Source organism: Prionailurus viverrinus, chromosome D1, assembly GCF_022837055.1.
Source record: "Prionailurus viverrinus isolate Anna chromosome D1, UM_Priviv_1.0, whole genome shotgun sequence".
In the NCBI taxonomy this organism is placed as follows: Eukaryota; Metazoa; Chordata; class Mammalia; order Carnivora; family Felidae; genus Prionailurus; species Prionailurus viverrinus.
Window position 1 is genome coordinate 39,228,206 of NC_062570.1, and position 19,392 is coordinate 39,247,597.

General features: G+C 41.9%; 1 protein-coding gene across 3 annotated transcripts in view; it reads right to left on the minus strand.

Annotated features, from left to right (window-relative positions):
* Positions 1-2,307: 2,307 nt before the first annotated feature.
* The window catches only part of PIWIL4 (piwi like RNA-mediated gene silencing 4), a 45,620-nt gene continuing 28,535 nt past the window's right edge, over positions 2,308-19,392 (minus strand). For 2 of the 3 annotated variants that reach the window (XM_047878636.1, XM_047878635.1), the window contains exons 12-20: positions 18,665-18,849; positions 16,419-16,491; positions 12,198-12,398; positions 10,912-11,015; positions 7,473-7,543; positions 5,913-6,066; positions 4,003-4,128; positions 3,744-3,891; positions 2,308-2,797 (exon numbers count right to left, since the gene is read on the minus strand). In XM_047878636.1, coding sequence (XP_047734592.1) covers positions 2,681-2,797; positions 3,744-3,891; positions 4,003-4,128; positions 5,913-6,066; positions 7,473-7,543; positions 10,912-11,015; positions 12,198-12,398; positions 16,419-16,491; positions 18,665-18,849 — 1,179 coding nt within the window. In that variant the 3' untranslated portion in view covers positions 2,308-2,680. Of the gene's footprint in view, positions 2,798-3,743; positions 4,129-5,912; positions 6,067-7,472; positions 7,544-10,911; positions 11,016-12,197; positions 12,399-16,418; positions 16,492-18,664; positions 18,850-19,392 lie in introns of all 3 variants that reach the window. The other variant, XM_047878634.1, reaches the window with a different exon arrangement.

Genomic DNA, 19,392 nt, shown 5'->3' on the forward strand with positions numbered 1-19,392 from the left:
CTCAACCGGTAAAAGAGTGAAGAGCTCTAAGGGTCTCTATTGCCTGATCCCAATGCTGCATGTTGATTTATACAAGCCGGCTTCTTGCTTGGTGGCACTTTACAGCATCCCTGTCCTTGGAAGGAACAAACCAACTTCTACACAAAAACCACACTGGATTGGTACAGTGCCTTGCCTCCAAAGATGCCACATACAAAGCCAATTTTAAATCACGCGCGACACTTCCTCATCTAAGCGCTCAAGGGAGAAAATTTTTAAATCTTATAGTAACTGTACCTAAGGCAGCCCTATGGTTCATCTCACAGCTTTTGGAGTCAAACATTCCTGAGGACGAATTCTAGCTCTACAATTGTTAATCTTACACACTTCAGTGAGCCACGTGGCATCTTTCACCCTCAGTTTTATCACCTGTAAAATGGTCATTATAGTGCCCAATTCCTACAAGTGTTGTGGAGACTGAGTGTGCCTGTAAAGTGCACTGTGCCTGGACTGTATTAACCTCCTCCACCCTCAAGCCCCACAGATGATGATGATTACTATTACTGAAATTGACCCGTGCAGGTGCATTTTTACCAGGCCTGGGAAACTGTCAAATAGGAAAAAATGTTTTCAGTGCCATCTTCTGGGATCTCACACGTCTGACAGAACCTGCAGCACTCTGCACTCCCCCTCAGGTCATTTTTCCCCTTAAACAGGTTTTCTGCATATAGTCCTATTCTCATTCCTGGGGCAGTCTCACCTGGAAGGGATGAGAAGATGAGCAGCGGCCAGCAAAGGAGACCAAGAATGAGGCATCTGATGCAGAAGAGAAACCAGGAGAGTGTGTTGCCCTCGAGGCCACCTCAGCGTCTCTGGAGGAGGAAATGACCAGCCGGGTAAATGCTGTGACAGGTCAGTACGCACCGCCAGGAGCTGACAATCCAATTCAGTAAAGGGAGGTCATTGGTGACCTGGACAAAAGCAATTTTGATGTGGAATTCTGATTGGAGGAAGGAATTTGATACAAGCATACATTACCCTTCAGAGAGGTTTTTCTATAAAGAGGAGCAAAGAGGTGAGGTGGCCGCTGGGGGAGGAAATATTTTCGTTTTTAAGATGGGAGAAATCACAGCATGTTAGTAGGGATGCTGGGAATGATCTGGGGTGAGGGCAGACTGGTGCTTCAGAGGACAGAGGGAAGAACTAGGAGAGCAGCTCTCCTCCTAGGTCAGCGCGAGGGTATCTGGTACACACGGGAGCACAGACATGGTTCGTTTCCGGTAACAAGGCCAGGGGCAGCGTCTACGCATATAGGCATCTACGCACACCGCCCTCAGGCGGGCAGATGGACTGGGAGCCTGTGCAAGCTCTCTTCTTGTGGACTCTGCTTTCTCAGTAAGGTACGAAGCAAGGTCATCGATGGGAGTAGCTGCTTTTAAGTGAAAAAAAGTACCATCAAAAGAGCAAGGGACATGTTAAGATTTAGAAATAATCATTCATGGGAATGAAAGCTGGTGCAGCCACTCTGGAAAACAGTATGGAGCTTCCTCAAAAAACTAAAAACAGAACTACCCTATGACCCAGCAATTGCGCTACTAGGCATTTATCCAAGGGATACAGGTGTGCTGTTTCCAAGGACCACATGCACCCCCATGTTTATAGCAGCACTAGCAACAGTAGCCAAAGTATGGAAAGAGCCCAAATGTCCATCGATGGATGAATGGATAAAGAAGAAGTGGTATATATATATCCATGTATATATATACAATGGAGTATTACTCGGCAATCAAAAAGAATGAAATCTTGCCATTTGCAACTACGTGGATGGAACTGGAGGGTATTATGCTAAGTGAAATCAGTCACTCAGAGAAAGACAAATATCGTATGACTTCACTCATATGAGGACTTTAAGAGACAAAACAGATGAACATAAGGGAAGGGAAACAAAAATAATATAAAAACAGGGAGGGGGACAAAACAGAAGAGACTCATAAATATGGAGAACAAACTGAGGGTTACTGGAGGGGTTGTGGGAGGGGGTATGGGCTAAATGGGTAAGGGGCAGTAAGGAATCTACTCCTGAAATCACTGTTTCACTATATGCTAACTAATTTGGATGTAAATTTTAAAAAATAAAAAATAAAATTAAAAAAAAGAAATAATCATTCAAAGAGTGACGGCAATGTAGTTTAGCGTGTAAGAGCCTTTTCTGGAAATGACGAGGTTTGCATGTAATTTCAACTGAAATGCAAATAACAATAAACATATATGCGATGCTCTGAATTTCCTTTATTTTCAAATAACCGTTTAAACCACTCTATAAAACGTTCTATAACATTATTTAAGGAAACTTGTGCAAAACTTAGGGTGGGAATCAGACCCCATTTCCCTATCATCAAAACATCATGCAAACACTTCTTTTCTCAGAGGATGTTTAGCTTCGTGGAATTACTTACAGACGATGGTACATTTTAATTCCATGTACCATAATGAGAATGTCCACGAAGCATAAAACTCTTTAAAACAATATACATTTCTTTTGAACCATTTCAGATGAAGCTGTGTTGGGTGCTTTTTCAGGAAGTTGAAACTAAGCTCAATCTCCTTTCCTGAGGCACAGCCTCGCACTTACGGCAGATTTGTACAAAATACACCAACGACTTCTCAGATTGCTCATCTCGGGTGCCCACAGTTCACGTCATCACAGGTAGAAGAGAGAGTTGGCTAGTTCCAAACTGGGTTCTTTATGAATGCTCTGTGCCACCAGAAAGGTCAGCTTGTGCGCATACTGACAAGGCGCTGGGATACTGATTAAGCCCTGAGGAGAAAACATACTGATAACAGTTAAGAGGATAACTTGTTCTCCAAAGTAATACATTTTCCTGAGTTTTATCCCCTACTAGTTACATATGATAGAATGCATTTGTGAGTACACAGTGACTAAACTCAACCAAGGGCAACCTCATCCATGGGGAACACAAGCTCGCTGGGCAAGAGGGGATGGAGGCCCAGTCTGCCTTCATGAAGCTGAGCACTGGGTGCCATCACACCTAGCGCTAATCTAAGTTTCCGTGACTTGATGCTCCAAGGGGCTCAGAGCAAATCTTGGCCTTGGACTTCGAGAGCAGCTCCTGGCTTCGCGCACATGAACATAGGACAGACGAGCCCGTTACCTTCCCATGAGACAGCATCTGAGTTGGCTTTAACTTCCTCAACTGTAACTTGGAAATAACAATACCCTGATTTCCTCCCAGGCTTGCATAAGACAATGCATAGAATATGGGGCCGCTGGGTGGCTCGGTCAGTTGAGCGTCCAACTTTGGCTCAAGTTATGATCTCATGGTTCAAGAGTTCGAGCCCCACATCGGGCTCTGTTCTGACAGCTCAGAGCCCAGAGCCTGCTTCAGATTGTGTGTCTCCCTCTTTCTGCCCCTCCCCCTGCTTACACTCTCTTTCTCTCTCTCTCTCTCAAAAATAAATGTTAAACATTTTTTTAATTAAAAAAAAGATAATGCATAGAATGAAGTCCTCCAGAAATTGTAAATACTAATGTTACAAATAATAACGCTGATAATGATGATGTTAACAGTTATTGCTACTTGATTTCTATGACAGACTGTGTTTCTCTCAAGGACTCATTCATTCATTCACTCTTTCCTCCTTTGTGAAGTCAGGACATAGGGATACAAACGTGAATTGGGTGACAGTTCCTGGGTGGGAACCCTGAGAGTCAGTACCCACACAAGTACACAGCTGTCACTCACCGGCCAGTTGTAGTACAGGTGACACAGTTTGAACGTAAGTCTCTGCATGTGGTCGGGCTTCAAGCCATTGTCATCATAGATGACATTATAGTAGGTGGGATTAACAGTTCCCCGACAGGCAGCCTGACTGATCAGGTAAAAGTCATACCTGAGGGGGAAAACGGAATGAACATGAGAAAGAAGGCAAACAGAATAAGGCCTCACTTGAAGAACACAAGGCAAACGTTTCATTAAGAACAGATTTGCTAACGGCACTTGCCAGTCAGGACGCGTCGCTTCTGAGTCCACCACGGTGCCAAGTGGCGGGTTCTGCAGGGATCGGCTCATTTCCATGCAGAATCGCAGCGTGCACTTCTTCCTGACCACAATCACGGACAGTTTGGAGCTTGGAACCAGAAAGGCAAAAGGAAAGATGCAGAGAACTAAAACCAAGCTTACAGCTTACCTAATGACCTTTTTTTGGTAATTTCTAAATGGAATAAATAAATACATTCATTCATTAGAAGAACACTGCAAAAATGAAGAAAATAAAAATTATCCCCTCTCTCAGAGCTGCGTACTCAGTTTTTTTTTATTTTTTTAAAGTTTATTTATTTCGGGGGGCGGGGGGAGAGGGAGAGAGAGAGAGAACCCACAAACCGTGAGATTATGACCTGGGCTGAAATCAAGAGTCAGACTCTTAACCGACTGAGACACCCAGGTGCCCCCCATATAGTTTTTAAAATTAGAGATTGTCCTTCTTTGTTGCAAAAGTGTGGTGTGTCCAGTCACTTGGCCGGTTTATATCATTTGAAGGGGACAGGGAGGAACAGTTAATAGGGCAACGAACTTCAATTCACATTTCTAAAGGAGGGCTTTCCAGAATATTCCATAGAGACAAGATTTCTTTTTCCATTAGCAATAGTGTCCCTATTTCACTTTCACTCTTCCTCTCAATTTCTGAATAGCAAAGAGACCCGTAAGTTCTCTCATTCCTCAGATCATCACTTCTGAATCTTGCAAGACACACACCTGGGGGGATGGATGCACAGACCAAATGTACATTTGTGCCAAATGTTGAACGATCAAATATTAAAGTCAGGATTTAGTAAAGCCAGGGTCAAATCCATTTACTGGCCATAATTCCCAAAGGAACTTTTGGGAGGCAAAGATTGCAGGGAAATTTCACTTTCAAGCAGTTTAATTATCTTAAAAATATATTATTGGTTTTCAGTATTGAAACTTTCAAAAGCTGATGTTATACTGCAACAAAACTCCTTAGCACTGTCAGCTGCTAAATTCACTCCTGCTAGCCCAAAATTGCATACTTGTGATTCTGCGCAGTCACCTGAGGTCAGTGGGAGGGAGACAGGGTTGGCTGTTAGGGTTTGGCTGTTAGGGTTTGGACTCAGGGGAAGATGACACTGCCCCCCAAGCCACCGTGCTCTCCCTCCACTCTGACAGTCACCGGTGAGGTCAAGGCTCAGTCCCCCTGTGGCCTGTGGCTGCAACTGCGGTTGATGGTGGTGATGACAGTCACACCTGACGGATGCATGCTGTGCCCTGCTTGGAATAGGATGCCTTCCGAATATTTTAGGAAGCCCATTTAAGATTATCATCCTCCCCGAATTGCCACTTCTAATATTCTTCTTGCACCCGCCACTTGACGTACTCACCGAGGAAAATGTACTGCAACACTGAATCAAGAAATGGGGCAAGGGAGATGAGGGCGGTCTGACTTCCATCTGCAGCGCAGCCTGCACTGCCCTCACACTCCTTTCAGCACCTCCATCGACCTCCACCTGCACACCAGGGCCTGCACGGCAGGGACTTTAGCCCCTGGTGTGGATTTGGGCCTCGAATTGGAAACCAGCGCTTGTTTAATCCCGCGGCATATCAATATGTATGAAGTGTCTTCACCCTCGTGCGGAGTCTCAGTGTCAGCTGCTCTGGGGGACACTTGCCTTCCTCTGGGGGCCCCCACCCAGGCTCATGCCACCCTATTCACAGAGGACCATCTCAACCACCCTCCAGTCTAGGGGAAACCTGTCCGTCCAGCTGTACTCACATGATGCAGACGAGAGCGAAGCTCGCCCGAATGAAAACAAGGTGCTGGAGTGCAGTAATCCGAATAGCTACGATAAAACGTGCCCTGGTTGCAAGTGTGGGGAAAAAAACGTAACTCAATACCTGGTGTTTGCACTCGCTTCTGTCACACTGCTCAGCAGCTGTGGAACTTCGTATTCAATCAGTGTTTTTAGCTGACCGTCCCCTACCCCATTCCGGTACACAATTATCCGTGCCGGCAAGCCATGGTTGTGCTTGTACCATTTGTTGAGTGCTCCTGCAGAATTTGTTGTCAGGAAGAAAAGAATGACTTGCCCAATGCCAACAAAGAACAAAATTCCCATGTAGTTCAACGTTTTAAGTTCATTATTTCCGACCACTGTAATATAGGGTACTACCTAATTTGAGTCATGACTGCACTAATATAAAAATGGATAACTTTAGGGCTAACATCTGGCATCTGCTATTTGAGGAATCATACTGGTTTCTGTGGCAAAACATACTCTTAAACTTAACATATCCCTTTAGTAAAATTTTAATATTTAAGCAATAAATTAAGTCGTGCAATAGATTAATTCCCAAAACCAAATTAATACTAATTTAGTTTCTTCAACTCTTCACATGCTATCAATGGATACAGACTGGATAATTTCATGTCATTTTCGTCTCCAATAAGCATAATTATGAAAACATAAGGAGAGGTCGTGGCTGATCTTCTGGAAGCATCTCTTACCATGGACTCACCTAATTTGATTCTAAGTTGCACTGACAATATGAACTCTGAAAACATTTCTACCCACTCCAACTAGAAATTGCCTAAAGAGCAGAGACCAGACAGTAACTCCTACTCAACAGAAACTTTTCACAACTACTTAAAAAAAGAACCAAGTTTTGAAGTGAGGGCAAAGTAATATAATAATTATTTTCATGTATATACTGTGCAACTGTCTTAGAAGAGTTCATTGTCCAGGAAATCCATTTGCGTTCAATAGAAGATGATCATATCTGTAAGGCCGTAACCAATGGCCTTACATCATGTCCATCAGCAAACAGCATGTCCATCAGCAAATTCAATTTTTTAGGAAAAAATACTTACACCCCTTTCCCAAACTTAATAGATGGGAAAATGAGGATCAGGAGACGGAGTGAATCACACAAGAAGTACTACAGGGAGTGGCAAAGCCAGATCCTGGCCAGGGCTGGGCAGGGGACGGGAGCCCCAGAGATCTGTTCCCACTGTACCCCACTGTGAATAGGCTCCCCTCCTTGTCTGCCTTCTTCCCCATCTTCTCGTGCGATGCCAGCCCTCATCTGCCAGCATTCCTATCCCCACCCCACAGGCTTCTTTCCTATTTCTAGACCTCACAGCATTCTGTCATAATCCCTGTCTCTCCAGGTAGATTCCTTTGGCCTTCACACTGCTTGCCAGAGCCACCAGCAGCTACAAACTCCCCTGCCTCTTAGAGGCTTTCTGTTTATCATACACAGATGACAAATGTAAATTCTACAGCATCTGTTAGCGTGGATCAGGATACAGCTTTGGGAATCTCCATCTGGGTGATGGTTGACTCAGGCAGGCTTTGGGGAGTCTGCTTCCACCATCTGGTCTGCTATAGGCACGTGGACTCTGGGGCCTGAAGGAATAGTGCTTGGGGCCCACCGCCACTGCTATACTTTTAGTACCAGTCATGAAAACTTTTAAGCAATCTGCAACATCAGTCGCCGTTCTCTGAAGGATACACCGAGAGAACCACCTAAAGCAAGAAAAGAAAAGAAAAGAAAAGAAAAGAAAAGAAAAGAAAAGAAAAGAATGTCCAACTTCAAAATGTCTACCATAAACGCATTAGAATTAAATGAAGAAACAGAAAACAACCTAAGTGTCCATCAGTGGAAGAATGGGTGAAGAAAATGTGATGCTTCAGATGGCTATTAGACACATGAAGGGATGCTCAACATCACTCATCAGCAGGGAAATACAAATCAAAACCACACTGAGATGTTACCTCACACCTGTCAGAATGGCTAACATTAACAACTCAGGAAACACAGATGTTGGCAAGGATGCGGAGAAAGGGAAACACTTTTCCACTTTTGGTGGGAATGCAAACCAGTGCAGCCACTCTGGAAAACAGTGTGGAGGTTCCACAAAAAAATTAAAAATAGAATTACCCTACGACCTAGCAATTGCACTACTAGGTATTTATTCAAAGGATGCAAAAATGTTGATTCAAAGGGGCACAAGCACCCCAATGTTTATAGCAGTGCTATCGACAATAGCCAAAGTATGGAAAGAGCCCAAATGCCCATCAACTGACGAATGGATAAAGAAGATGTAGCATATATATACAATGGAATACTATTCAGTGATGAAAAAGAATGAAATCTTGCCATTTGCAACAATGTGGATGGAACTAGAGTGTATTATGCTACACGAAATAAGTCAGAAAAAGATATCATATGATTTCACTCTTATGTGGAATCTGAGAAACACAACAAATGAACATACAATGTTGTATGTCATTACACCTCAATCAAAATAAAAAGAACTAGACATTATGAGCAAATTTAATGTTCATGAGCCTATATATGTTATATGATCATAACTATATTAAAAACCTCCCCTCCTCAAAAGAAATTTATCGATAAGAGAAACTAAAGCACAGTGCTGACATCAGACACGCTTGGGTTCAAATCCTGGTTGGCATACTCATCAGCCATGTGACTTTGCTATGTCAACCTAAGTCTCAGTTTCCTCATCTGTACCAAGGAAACACACAAGATGGTAAGGTAGTTACTACCTCACAAGGTTGTTATAAAAATTAAATTAGATAACATATAGAAAGTACTTAGCACAAGATAAGCAATCATAAATAGAAACACTATGTTATTATTATAAAGGAATTTATTAGTTTACCAAATTTACTTTCAAAATATTCAAAACTAGAGTGTATTATGCTAAGCAAAATAAGTCAGTCAGAGAATGACAGGTATCATATAATTTCACTCATACGTGGAATTTAAGAAACAAAACAGCATAGGGGAAGGGAAGAAGAAATAAAATAAGAAACAGAGAGGAAGGCAAACCATAAGGGACAAATACAGAGAATAAACTGAGGGTTGCTGGAGGGGAGATGGGAGGGGGATGGGCTAAGTGGGTAATGGGCCATTAAGGAGGGCACTTGGGATGAGCACTGGGCGTTATATGTAAGTCTTGAATCACTGGGTTCTAGCCCTGAAACAAATGCCACACTGTATTTTAACTAAAATTTAAATTAATTGATTAAAATTAAATAAATGGAATAACATAGTAAAAAAACAAAAAACAACAACAAATAAAAAAATATTCAAAGATTTCTCAAGCATAAAGTTCCACTTCCATAGGAGAGGCTTTTGGACTTGAAATCTGAACATGATTAACTTATTTAAATTTCAGAAGAAGTTCTATTGTTAAAGACATTAAGTAAACAAAAGTACTTGCAAAATGAAGATCATGACTTTGTGCAAGTGCGCATCAACATTATTATATATGCCAATAACGACACAATTAGGAATGTGGCTAACAAACTGGAAGTCCTTTTCCTGCTTGATTAACACATTAATGTGTCACATTAAGTGACACATGGAACAGGGATCTCACACAACCTGGAATGAAGTCACAGGCACACTGCTACTTATCTTCTTTCTCACCAGCCCAAATATATACCTGACCACAGGCTTAATGGAGAAAATCAAATAACCTAAGTCCAGGAATAAAATATGGTGCAAACAGTTCCTATAGCCTCAAAACACATTGCTTAGTTACATATAATGAAACAATTCTAGGAACTACAATTAAATAGATACTATGAGTCAGTATTTAATGCATTATCCCCAAACCTGCTTATGTTTTCAGCAGCTGTGTAAACAACTACATCAACTGCCTTCAAGTGTTAATAACAACAAGCATGTATTGAGCGTCTGCTATGGGAGGCTATGTTTTAAGCATTTTATCTTATGTAACTTCCATAAATACCCTATGAAATAGGCATCATCTGGGAATGCAAGCTGGTGCAGCCACTCTGGAAAACAGTATGGAGCTTCCTCAAAAAGCTAAAAATAGAACTACCCTACGACCCAGCAATTACACTACTAGGCATTTATCCACGGGATACAGGTGTGCTGTTTCCAAGGGCCACATGCACCCCCATGTTTATAGCAGCACTAGCAACAACGGCCAAAGTATGAAAAGGGCCCAAATGTCCATTGATGGACGAACGGACAAAGAAGATGTGGTATATCTATACAATGGAGTATTACTTGGCAATCAGAAAGGATGCAATCTTGCCATTTGCAACTATGTGGATGGAACTGGAGGGTATTATGCTAAGTGAAATTAGTCAGAGAAAGACAAAAATCATATGACTTCACTCATATGGGACTTTAAGAGACAAAACAGATGGACATAAGGGAAGAGAAACAAAAATAACACAAAAACAGGGAGGGGAACAAAAGAGAAGAGACTCATAAATATGGAGAACAAACAGAGGGTTACTGCAGGGGTTGTGGGAGGGGGTATGGGATAAATGGGAAAGGGGCACTAAGGAATCTACTCCTGAAAAATCATTGTTGTGCTGTATTCTAAATAATTTGGATGTAAATTTTAAAAATTTAAAAAAAAAGAAATAGGCATCATCCTCATGCCCATTTTACATGAGACCACAGCTAAGTCACGGCAACATTAAATAGCCAGATGTCATACACAGAATAAGTGGCAGATCAGGACACAGAAAGCAAGCAATCAGATTCCAAAGCTTGCTGCTGGATATAAGTTCCTAGTACAGTACCTAATACAGTGCACATGTACAGAAAATAAGTACATGAAAATTTCTATCATCCATCGTTTGAGGAAGCTGCCTGGCATACGAGTATTAGCTCGTCCTAATGTGTGTATAAACATAGTTTTTTCATAAGGCTACATATTATCTTAATATGATCAATCACACTTTATGTGTAAGTATAATTTATGACTAAAATGTTCATATTTTTCAAATGAGGGAAGAATACAAACTGTTTCCTGCTGCATGGTTTTTAGTTAAACCGCAAACTATAATTATGGAATATGTTGGGGTAATTGTAAAAGTACCTGGTGATTCCGGGGTTAATGCTGGCCACAAATCCAACCACCACCATTCCCTTGCTGACTTCGTCTTTACAGGCATCGATACCGACCACCATCAGGGACTTTAACTGTAAAAGTAAATTTTTCATGATTTAATAAAATGGGACATCATTTCCCCAAATGATGACTTCATATGAAGTTTTGAAAAAAACTGTCCCTGGTTATTAAATTAAGTTAAGCTATATGCCAGGGAGATCAAGGTCCAGATGAAGCAGATCATTAAAACAGAAACCAAAGAGACTTGAAGATGGAGGGATGGGGTGGGGTGGGGGGCTTGATGGCTCAGTTGGTTGAGCATCCAACTCTTGGTTTCAGCTCAGGTCACGATCTCATAGTTCATAGGTCTGAGCCTCCTGTTGGGCTCTGTGCTGACAGTACAGAGCCTGCATGGGATTCTCTGTCTCCCTCTCTCTCTGTCCCTCCCCCTCTAGCTCTGTCTCTCAAAATAAAGAAATCTACTTAAAAAAAAAAAAAAAGATGGAGGGATGAATATGGTACCTAATTTGCTTAAGAGACTCACTGGAGTGCAAAATAGCTACCATCCTTTGTGGAGGTGGACAAGTGCCCTTAGTGTGGCTCAAGAGATTCTGGGGAAGTGATCAGTCATTTATCCCTGGCTTCTGGGCTGGTGGGATCTGAAGAGGAAGTCCACTCCCTATTGTTCAGATGTCTAAGGGATCCTAGTTGCCACTGGCCATGAGCCTCCAGGGAGGCAGCTGGGGCTCAGTGCACACATCCTGGTTATGGAAATGGAAGGGAGTGGACGACATCCCCTCATTTCTCACCCCCTCACTTCCTCCCCCAGTGGACGAGGATTTTCTTAGTTCCCACCACAGTTCAAAATCATAGCTCTGCCGGTTCCCCAAGCTGTGGGGAGGCCCCCCTCCAGGGTGCAGGGCTACTCTGAGAGCTAGTGCGCTGCAAAGAGTAGGTAGAAGTAGAGGCCAGAGGGCACAGATTTTACGTGGCAGCGGGAAGCTCCAGATCAAGCCACCCCGCAAGCCTGTGCCAACCTAGATTCTCTTTCATGAAACATGCTGTTATCAGCTTACTCAAAGCTCCTGGAGAACAGGAGCCTCACCTCACCTTCTGGACGGTGTCTTGTGTCATGCCACAACCCAGAGCAGACAAATAACAAACCCACCACACAAAACAAATACCTCTGGAATCATGTGAAAAGGTCTCGTACTCTGATTTCATTTTTCAATTAATAAATGGACTGATTACTGAAAGACTGACAGACTGCTCACAGGGATCTCCACAGCCCACAGTTCGCCTCCGAGTTTACAGGCCATTTGCATGGCAATCTTGGTGGCGACACTCATCATCATCCCCTGTTTATTCAAGGTCCGAGTGAGCACACACTGGCTGGGTACTGGGCAGAAGGAGTTCAAATAGTTTTTAATGGTATCATAGTAGTTCTTCTGATTAGAAGGTAGGATACACATTACCTAAAAGGAAAAAAAAAAAAAAGAGAGAGAAAAAAGTCAATTTACTTATGTTTAGAAGTAGCTTTAAAAAAAATGATCAGCATGGAGCTTATTTGGGATTCTGTCTCTGTCTCTCTCTCTCTGCCCCTCCCCAACTCTCTCTAAATAAATAAATAAATAAATAAATAAACAAGAATTTTTTAAAAATGAACACATGGGTTCTCTAAACATCTTGCCTCCAAGTTCCCAAGAAACAAATATTAAAATGCCTACAGTTGTGTTAAATGGCCTTTAACCACTGACAATCCCATTTGAAATGCCTTTTTATCAGCCATCGGCTCTGCAGTCCCGCTCCAAAGTCCCCCAACCCCCCACCCGCTGGCTTTCCCTTCCTCCTATCTCTTCTGATTTGATTGTTAGGCTCCTCAAATTCCCTCCTAACCTAGGTCTTACTCCAGCTCCCTCCCGCCCCCTGTTGGCTTTTCCTGTGGCTCTCCAGCCTTCATCCCACCATCCCTCTCCCATCCTTGCCCACAGATAGGCCAAGTGCAGGATTAGCTTACAGGGTGGTCTCCTTCCCAGCAGGTACTAGACAACCAAAATAAAAGAAACCAACCACAATTGTTTTGTTTACTGTGACCTGAGAATAAGGCTATGGGGGGGGGGGGGGGGAGGGAAAATAAGGAGAAGGAAGCTTCAGGTCCTCAGGTATTTTTAAATTCCACCCATCTCTGCCAGCACCTCTGTTTCTTAGCAGGTATTTCCCTCGGAAGGGCTTCTCCTGGCCTGTTTCCATCTCCTTTCCACCCTTTATTCTCTACCTTCAACACCCACCAAATTATACAAAAAACAGGCACTGTCACCATCAGCAGAGAACAAATAGATTTTTCACCTATAGATCTGTTCAAAATCATAATGTGAAGGGCCCAAATTACTTACACTTAAGTACGTAAAATAGGGAAATGTATCTTAGGGGGTCTTCCTGCTTTCCATCCTATGAATTTGGAGCCAAGCGAGGTAAGCATCAGACCAAGGCAGTGGTTGAACAGGGATGGGGGCCGAAAGAAGGTGGGAGACAAGTGAGACTGGTTGCTTACAAGGGGACAAGGATGTGAAGTGATAAGTGGAGGGTAACAGGGGCCACACTCCCCTTATCAGAGAAGGGAGGTACAAATATGGCAATGGAGAATGTTTTCCTGTGGTGTTGAGACTGGAACTGGAAGTGTGAACACGTTTTCAATATATACATAGACAGACATGGTAGTAACATAGATGTAAGGGTGTATGCATATACAGCTAAACCTTGAGCAACACAGGTTTAAACTATGCAAGTCCACTTATAGGCAGATTTTTCAATAAACATAATACAGTACTGTAAATGCATTTCCTCTTCCTTATGATTTTCTTGATAACATTGTGTTTTCTCTAGCTTACTTTTGTGTGAGAGTACAGTATATAGTACATAAAATACAAAAATATGTGTTAATTGACTATGTTATAAGGCTTCCAGTCAACAATAGGTTATTAGGAGTTAAGTTTTGTGGGAGTCAAAAGTCACATGGGGATTTTGGACTGTGCAGGGAGTCTGCACCCCTAGCCCCCACATTGTTCAAGGATCAGCAGTGTTTTGAGTATACGTATGTAGACACACGCGTACACAATATTCCTAGCTTTGCCCATGGAGAAAGTCTGGGGGCAGTGACACCCCACTAACAAATAAGCACACCCAGCTGCCCAGATTTTGATTTTTTTAAATGCTTATTTTTGAGAGAGAGAGAGAGCGTGAGTGGGGGAGGAGCAGAGAGAGGGACACACAGAACTCGAAGCAGGCTCCAGCCTCCATGATGTTAGCACGGAGGTCAAAGCAGGGCTCAAACTCACAAACTGAGAGATCATGACCTAAGCTATAGTCAGATACTTAACCAACTGAGCCACCCAGGCACCCCCCAGATTTTGATTTCTAAATACTGTTCTCTACCAAAAGTAATCATGGCTCATTGGAGAGATACCTAATTCCAGAGCCAGGCAGCAAAATTTCAAAATTAACCTGAAATACCTTATTGTGCCAGATGGTAAGGAAGTGTCCCCCAAACAATGGGGACATGTCAAAAAGTCACGGACGCCAACCTGAATGAGTCTCCAATCAAAATCGCGAACAATTTGGGCACCAAAATAAATAATATTGGTAATTGACTATCAGCTGGTAAATAAAACAGGAAACCATGAATCCATAACTGATAAAAATAAATGAACAAAGAAATGGGGAGAAGAGAAAGTTCTTCCTTATAACATAAGGCTACCCACTAAATGTAGAAGGCATACAAAGCTGCATACTAATTAAGTTAATAAACACATACATAAATAAAATAGTAATAATAAAAAAAGACAAGAATTATCAATGGATTCTAAAACTAGAGGTAAAAGTTTGATGAGAAACAGGATATTTACATAGTCTCAAAGTGTCTCCCTGCAAAACACCAGACCCAAAACACCTGCTTCACAAAGAAAGGAGTAAAGGTACAGTGGAGAAACCTGGCAGATACCTTAATTAACGGAGTACCTCCTGCTAGGATGCATTAAGAACACAGAATCATTGCTGTGATAATCCCGCCAAAAGTACATAATCAGAATTTAATTATAAGGAAACATCAGACAAACCCAAATTGAGGGATATTATATAAAGTGATTCATCTATACCCTTCAAAATTGGAAAGTCATCGAAAACTAGGGAACTGTTCCAGACTGAAGGAGAGTCTTAAAGAGACAGGACAACTAGATGCAATGCATTAGATCCTTTCACTGGAGAAGACATTTTGGGGACTAATGGAGAAATGTGAATGGAGTCTGTGGATTAGCTGGTCTGACTGTTTCTTGATTTGGATGGTTGTCCTATGGTTCTGTAGGAGAGTGACCTTGTTTGTAGAGAATACGCACTGAAGGGCAATGGGGCATCAAGTCTGTAACCTACTCTCAAATGGTTCAGGAAAAAAGATGGTAGGTAGATAGGTAGGTAAGTAGATAGGTAGGTAGGTAGATAGATAGATAGATAGATAGATAGATAGATAGAGGATGGCAGGCAGGAGGGAAGGAAGGAACGAAACAATGAAGCAAATATAATAAAATGTCAACAACTGGGGAATCTGGATGAAGGGTATCTGGGAGTTCTTTGTACTCTTCCTGCAATGTTTCTGTTAAGTTTTATTTTATTTTTAAGAAAAAAAAAAAAAGACGCTCAGGGTTAGAATTCCCTTTGTTTAATACAACATCCTTATGGGCCTTTTTTGTGTCTGACTAAAAGAGGAACAGAGACGGCTACGTTGCTCTGCAGGAGATGGGGACCGGCATGCTGGGGCCCAGAAGCGTGAGCGAGGTAAGTAAGAGACACTGCCGTGCGGTGGGAGGCTGAGGCTTGGGAGAAGAGAAATGGTTGAGAGAGCCTTAAGAGCAAGGATGTCAATTGTAACTCGACTGGGACGTTGGGGTGTGCCGTAACCTTGCCTCGGACGCAAACCCTCTGCAAAGTCAGCTGCACAGGGGCACACACACAGGACACTTTGGGAAATGAGAGAGCTGTGGAAACGGATGCAGTGCAGGGGGAGACGGCACTCAGGAAAGGGGGCAAGAATTCAGAGGAAGCAGCCGTGGGTGACATGGAAAAACCTAAGCCCTCCAAGAGTCTGCCAAAAAACTGGAGAGAGCACTGGGTACCCAGCATTTATGGGGTAAGACGGGAGTCACTTTATCTTAAATCTTAAATAAAAGATGGCCCCCAACAAGTTAAAAATATGTAGACATCCAAGAGACTGAGATAGGGGTAAAAACAAGTATTTAAAAATTAATATTAGAAATATGAAAAGGAAATAAAATATTGATTAAAATGCTAAGATTAATCCTTTCTTGGGTTCTTGGGGAAATGCACAGCAATTTGCAAACATACCATGGGAGAATATGCTCACATTCATTCTTTCAAGGAAAGAAGACTGTTAGATATAAGGAAAAAATAAAAATTATACATCAAAACCAAAATTATCCTATACTTACCAACTGAACATCAGGATTAACATGTTTCTGTACAGCGCTAAAGAATGCAGCTGGATCTTCTTGTGCTTTTATGCTACATGAAAAGATTCATTTTGAGAATGCGTAATTCCCTTTTCAGAAGCACATAACATGCACAGTCAAAACTACTCCAAACAGAATTTTATAATCCCACTACAAGATACACCAGAAATATGTGATAATCATTTTTATTAGCCTAAAAATAGTTTGGTGGAAAATGCAATTTCCTCAATTATATGTAACCCCTGCAATTAATAATTCTGTTCTTCCAAAATGAGGTTGAAAGTGAGCTTTTGACATCACAAGTCTCAATACCAAGCATCTGAAGCTGGTTTGAGTTGAATTGGGATTAAGATTTCTCTAACACTGGGGTGCGTGGGTAGCTCAGTCAGTTAAGTGTCTGACTCTTGGTTTAGGCTCAGGTCATGATCGCAAGGTTCATGAATTCAAGCCCCGAGTTGGGCTACGTGCTGACAGCGCGGAACCTGCTTGGGATTCTCTCTCCCTCTCTCTCTCTGCCACCCCCCTCTAAATAAATAAACTTAAAAAAAAATTTCTCTAATACAAAATCCCCATGAGAACTTTAAAATAAAAGTCTCAAAAATCATCAGATTAATGAGACCAAGATATTCAGCTAATCAAAATGATTCAGATTGAAAGATTTTTCTTTCAGTGACAGCTTGCTTGGAGCCTGGAATATTTAGCCTGCCTCAACCAATTAGTCAGCAAGTACTTAACTGTTCTGTGTTTACCTTAGGGGCCAGACGCTACAGAAATAATTCCCACACAGCCGACCTCACAGCTTTGGTTTCTTTATGTAGAATCCGCTTCTGATATGTATAAATAATTGGAGTGTCCTGATGCCCAGTGGCCTTTTCAGACTTGCCCAGCAGGTGGCGGGACGGCTGTTTCCTGATCACTGATTCTAACTGAGCTACAGGAATGGCCTGCAGCTCTGTAAAAACAACTAAATGTTTCTGACTTTTCCAGTTCGATCTCTTGCATGCAGAGTCTGCGACTACCCTACTGTCCATTCTTTCTAAACTCATCAGGCAAATGTTTCAGATGGGAGAAACCATGCATATAAAAAATCTAACAGGTAAATGGATACTTCATGGGAAAGAAAAAGGATGGAATAAAACACGGGCTTTCAGATAAAACAGGCTAAGAACAGAACGTGGCAAGGGCTTGTTCGTGGAATTCATGTAAGAAAGAAGACTGTGATGTCATCCCCGGGTCTGTGACTGTGGCTTCTTTCATTAATCTTTTCCTGCTTCATTAGCTCATGGGTTAAGAGAAATTAGAGCAGGTGAAACTCAAACCAGGTGATTTGTTAACAGATGTGATAAGACGAGAATTCTAAACTACAGTGTAAAGTGAGACTTGGTTGTAAAATGAGCATGGCTTTCAACAATGCTTGTACAGTTGATGTAATTAATTAGTAACCATGTGTTTAAAGAATAACTTCCCACCTTGCCAATTAGGACACTGCACCTCCACTATAACAACAACAAAATGAAGTATGCATTCCTCCTTATGAAGCATATCAAGCTCAATAAAATGAGGCAGGAGCAATTTAATTGCTTTTCTAAAGCAAAGAGTATCCAATTTTGAGTGTGATTGTGTATATGGGGATCCCTTACTAAACTGGAAGCAATTTATTTATCTTTGTCATCCCCAGCAACTGGCATAGTATCTAATAGCAGATACTCAATAAATGTTCAAAGGCTAACTCCCCTTGGTTTTATCAGAACACTATCTAAATACTCTTATACTACGGTTAACAGAATCAGGAAAGGTTATTTTAGATCTATTTTTACATTAAATTTTAAAGCGTAAAGTCTATCACATAAGTCAGGAAATGCAACTTTCATTTCTCAATACCCTGTTTGCCGTTAAGGTTTATAAATAACTGATATGAAAGAATTAGGGAGAAAAAGTTAACGGATTTATGCCCCAACCAGTACTGAAAAGATTTGGAGATAATGAGACTATTGCCTAAGAACTATGAAAACAGTTTTACAAAGACCAATATAAAATATATTTTAACTATAAAAACTTAATCACTGCAAAATCTATCTACTTAGAACTATTTGTTTGGTAATTTGTATTAGGAAACTTTACTGAGATAAAGCTTTTGTAGCTACATGAGCCATTATTTCTGATCTTCTAACCAAACCCAATTAATATACCAAAAAAAGTTGGCACGATTTTCCGTGTATTCTCACATTTTGGGGTAGTCCACATTAAATCCCATGGAACTTCCAACTCTTCTCAAGCAGTGCAGAAAGTTCTCAGTCACATATTCAGCTCTGTTGCTACACAGAATCACCCATTTATTCAAAGACTGTGCACTTAAAATCTTGCAATTTCGCATATCCTTGGACCAATCAGCTGCAGACGCAGGTTGACACTGAGAAAAATAATGATCACGAAAGGGTTGAACTCATTTATTCGGAAAGTGATTGAATAAAGACAGCACGAAGATGGTTGTTCCAAGTTTGTCCTAGGAGAGCTATTTAGTACCACTTGCTATTCACAGACTGCACATCTGGACAGATTACACAGACTTCCTGGAAGTGGAGGCATCTGATCATCCCCCCATACCCCCCACCGGGTCGGCCACTCCCCGGCTGCAGATCAGAAGGCAAGGCCCTTTACCTCACGGACTTCCGCTGTGTGCAAAGAAAGGTGTGTGGTTCAAGGATCTCTGGGCTCCCTTCCAGCTCTAGGATGGGTGCCCTTTAATGGGAATCCCTAAGCAAACGGGCTGTCTGATTCAGTCTCTTTAGGCATAATGCTACCTCAAATAGAAACGCTGACTAATGCTACTCCAGGTCACTACACTATAACTCACACACGCTACAGGGTAGCTAAGAGTGTATTTTATGCTAGAAGTAACTATGTCTAGGAGCCAAGATGAGGCCAGGGCACAGGCTCCTTTCTCACTCTTGGA